Genomic DNA, 4,091 nt, shown 5'->3' with positions numbered 1-4,091 from the left:
GCTCCGGGGCCTACCGGTTTAGCTCCGAGGGGGCGCAGTCCTCGGTGAGTACCACCCCGGGCCCGGCTCGCCCACGCTGCGACATCGGGGCTCGGCGACATCCACGCCCCGTTGCACCAGCACTGGGCTGAACGCGCCTGCGCAGACCGTGCCAGGGCTTTCAGAGTCAGGCTCTCCGAGTCGATCCCAAACCCCTTTCTCGTCCCCAAAAAGCAACCGCATCAGGGAATGGACCTTGGATGATGTGCCGGCTCCGAGTTAAACACAGGGCCCGGAGCTGCGTTTTGCCCAGAGCCTAAGGAAACTGGCATTTTTAATGGAGAATTTGCCCGTGTCTACCCTGGCTTTGGCGGCAGGTTGGGAGATGAGACCCACCCTAGCTAGAACTAGAAATGCCACAGGCGTGTTGGAGACTTTTCCTTACATTAGCTGCACAGTCCACACCCCAGGATGAGCTATCCTGTGCTGGTTGAAAAGGAGGCATCTCTAAGGGCTTAAACGTGCCCTTTTCAGCTTCCGGATTTATTTGTCATTTACTTTTTATTTTTTCCCATCGTCCACTGCCTTGACTTCCTAAAACTTGAAGGTATTTTTAGCTGAGTAATTTAAAGGGAATTAATGCTCAGTTTTTTAAAAATGATATACCTAGTAATTTAAAGGAAATTAACACTCAGTTTTTAAAAAATTATACCTTTAAACAGCGGTGTTGTTTTTAGAATAGTTTTTGTGTTAACGTATGTCTGGTGTTTTATGTATCGATGTAATGGACCATTTGACCTTAAAAGGTCTCGTTTTGTAATTTTGAAATGTTTGACAGCCTCCCTGTTGTGGTGTTACGAATGGGCGTGTTGCTTCTTCGTCCATGTTTATTTCCAATGTCGGTAGCTGCTGGCCACGTTCACTGCTTGTTCTCTTGTTCTCTTGTCCCCATCGGCTCGCTGTCCTTGTGCAGTTTGAAGACAGCGAAGAGGACTTTGACTCGAGGTTCGACACGGACGACGAACTTTCCTACCGGCGGGACTCCGTGTACAGCTGCGTCACGCTGCCTTACTTCCATAGCTTTCTGTACATGAAAGGTGGGACCTGTGGCCACCTGGTGCCAGGGTTGGGGGTGGAGCAGGGAAAACCGAGGTCTTGTCTTCACGGAGTTCGATTGAGGGGTTGGGAACGTCACCCAGTCCCTGCCCCTCGCCTCGTGTTAGGTCCTCTGGGTGCACGGAGGGCGTCGTGGTGGAATGACATGGGTGACACGGTCATACCCGGAAAAACGTTACCTTCACTCCTCTTAGTTGGTGCAGTGTCAGGACAAGGTTTACAACCACCGTCACCATTTTCAGTCCCCTCTCCTCTCTGTTGTCCCCTCCACTTCCTAAATCTCCCCCCGCCCCACTTCATGCTCACTTTTCTCTGCCTGTTTCTCTCACATATACACACATACAACCCACACGTGCGCTGCTACTGTAGTTGGTGCAGCTGATTATAATGGTCACCTGCATTGTCCCCTCCCATGGGAGTATTAGAGAACCTAGAAGGACATTCTGTATATGGAGAAGAGTAAAGCTCTGAGAGGGGGCCGCACCTGTGCTTGCACTGCTGACAACACCTACTGTCTGTCCCACACCTGATGAGAATTAAAGTTGTACATTTTGCTCACTATTAAGCTTTGAATGTACTGAACGGGACCTTAATCCCTGGGGACTTTGGAGCAAATTCCTTTTGGAAAGTACTGAGGACCTCGTACACATGCCTTTTTCACGTTCTCGACTCTTCTGAATTAGTGACGCGGGTTATGAGAAACCATAATCATCACTTTCCGGTGGGAGTTTTGCATGGTTCGCCAGTAACGGTGACCATCTTGTGTCTCACATGGCCCTACGCCAGACGAGGGTTAAGAGTCCGGATCTGGCGGCTGCAGCATTGTCTCCAGAGGATGTCCTTTACTCTGCTCCCTTTCTTCTCTCTCCTTTTCCTGTTTTCCCCAGAATCGTTTGTTTTCTCCGCCTCCTTTCTTCACTTTCTACTACCATCTTTCTCTGTTCGCTTTTCCTTTTCTTCCCCCATGAAAAACTTTCAGATTCCCTTTCTCTGTTTCGTGGTTTCTTGTTTTTTGTTTTTTTGCCTCTGCTTCCCTTTTCTATCAGCATATTTGTCTTTTTTCATATCTCTATTGTCCTCCTTCATATTTTCTTTCTGTTCACTTTTCATTTGATTTCTTTCTTTCTTTCTTTCTTTTTCTTTGTTTCTTTTCTTTCTTTCTTTCTTTCTCTTTCTTTCTTTCTTTCTTTCTTTCTTTCTTTCTTTCTTTCTTTCTTTCTTTCTTTTTCTTTCTTTTCTTTCTTTCTTTTTGCTGCTTCTGCTTCTCGTCTTTAACATTAGCTTAGCTACAAACATTAGTTGTTCGCTTCTCAAAGTTCCACCGTTCTCAGCCTCAGACCCCCAAGGTGCTCATGGAAAACACACCAGATGTGTTTTAGGGGGGTAGTCTTCCTGCTGCCCGAAGTCACTGGTTGGTGGAAATTTTTATAGGAGTGTCGGAATGAAAAAGATAGAGAAATTCTAACCAAGTTACCTAGCTAACATCAGAACACTTGATAAAGGAAAAAATATAATCACAAATCAAAACCTAATAATCCAGTAGGTATCTAATCTAGTATTTTAGCATTTTCTCCTGCATTTTTCAGAATAAGTATGAGCTTCTTATTAATATATTTCTCCTCCCCATAATTAATTTTAGTTCCTTAAGATAGCTTTAAAATTGCTTATGCTATCACTCTTATTTAAAATATATGGCACTGACTTAGTGCATGTTTATCTGATATAAACAAATGAGATTAGGAAAAAAGTAAAGATAATTCAAAGCACATTTCACGATCAAAGCATTAAAAAGCTCAAGAAGGTGAGTGACTTTTTGGCAAACTCTTTCGAAAAGTTATTGTGTAAATGCATCATTCAACCTTTGATAAAAGTCTTAAAACTGTGACAAAATTTTTCAGTGAAACCAATTATGAAATCCAACTGCCAGATTATATTTTATGAGCATAAATGAGTTTTCACCAGCCTAATAACCTACTACCACAGGTTTTTGCAGTTGGTAAATTAAGAGCATTGAGCACCTGGAATTGGAGAGGGAGGGATTGCAGTGAGTCCCATTAATCACATAAGAGCAACAGAGTGAGTAAACTGCTGATGGCTGTGGTGGTGATAGCCGTTCTGTGTCTTAGAAACTGTGAATGGCCTTTATCATTTAAAGACGATAAGATAATGAAATCGCTTTGTATTACAGTTTTCTCAGGGCTCGTTTTGAGAAACCCAGATTAAAGTCACAAATCAAAAAGAAAAAAATAGTTTCTGGTAGTTCTTGGCAGGTTTCTTGTTAGGGAACGGCCCTGGACCTTGGTGTGATCACAGACTTCTTGGCTAGGTGACCTGGTCATGCTTTCAATATGAGAAAAGGCAACTGTTTATATCGTTCAGTGAAGCCATATCTTGCTAGAAGAGTATTAGAAATGTTTTTTGTCTTGTAAAAGATGACACCTTGTCTCTTTGTCTAATTTCTCTCAACCAAAAAAGTTTCCCACTAAAAATATTACAGCTTACTTCTCATTTTTTTTAGGTCTAATTACAATTTAGTTTAGAGTCTTACTGTTTCATATTCAGAATCGTATGCATTATACATATAAATCATTTTCATATGATGATGCCTTTCTTTGAAAAGATGCGTTTATACACATTTTTAAATGTAAGTTAGGGTTTATTGCTAAACTGCAAAATCGCTCATCAGTCGTGTTCCCCATACTGACCAAGAAGGAATGAGTAAACTTTGACAGGCGTTTGAAGATGAACATACAGGAAGGGTCCTGGCCCATGGCTCCTGACTCATTGCAGGGTGAGAGTGTCATTGTCAGTTCATTATTTGTCCTTTCTCTTAGCTCCTCACCAAGATTTCTCAGCCTAGTGAGTAGGTGCTGCTCTGGATAAAAGGAAGGGACAACATTCTTGTATAATCCAGCCAAGCTAGCGTAATATCTGTCCAGCGCCCCCTGGACACAAGCCAGTGGTGCCGTCATCCTTCATGGAGGGGTTTCTGAGGT

At 43.1% G+C, this 4,091-nt stretch overlaps 1 protein-coding gene across 1 annotated transcript in view; it reads left to right on the top strand.

Moving 5' to 3' along the window:
* The window catches only part of MYO10 (myosin X), a 207,480-nt gene that overhangs the window by 178,581 nt on the left and 24,808 nt on the right, over positions 1-4,091 (top strand). Inside the window, exons 26-27 of the mRNA XM_011356464.2 lie at positions 2-44; positions 953-1,076. Of these exons, the coding sequence (XP_011354766.1) occupies positions 2-44; positions 953-1,076 (167 nt within the window). The remainder of the gene's footprint in view (position 1; positions 45-952; positions 1,077-4,091) is intronic.

Source organism: Pteropus vampyrus, unplaced genomic scaffold (genome assembly GCF_000151845.1).
Source record: "Pteropus vampyrus isolate Shadow unplaced genomic scaffold, Pvam_2.0 Scaffold27, whole genome shotgun sequence".
Classification (NCBI taxonomy): Eukaryota; Metazoa; Chordata; class Mammalia; order Chiroptera; family Pteropodidae; genus Pteropus; species Pteropus vampyrus.
This window is presented reverse-complemented; position numbering and strand designations above follow the sequence as displayed.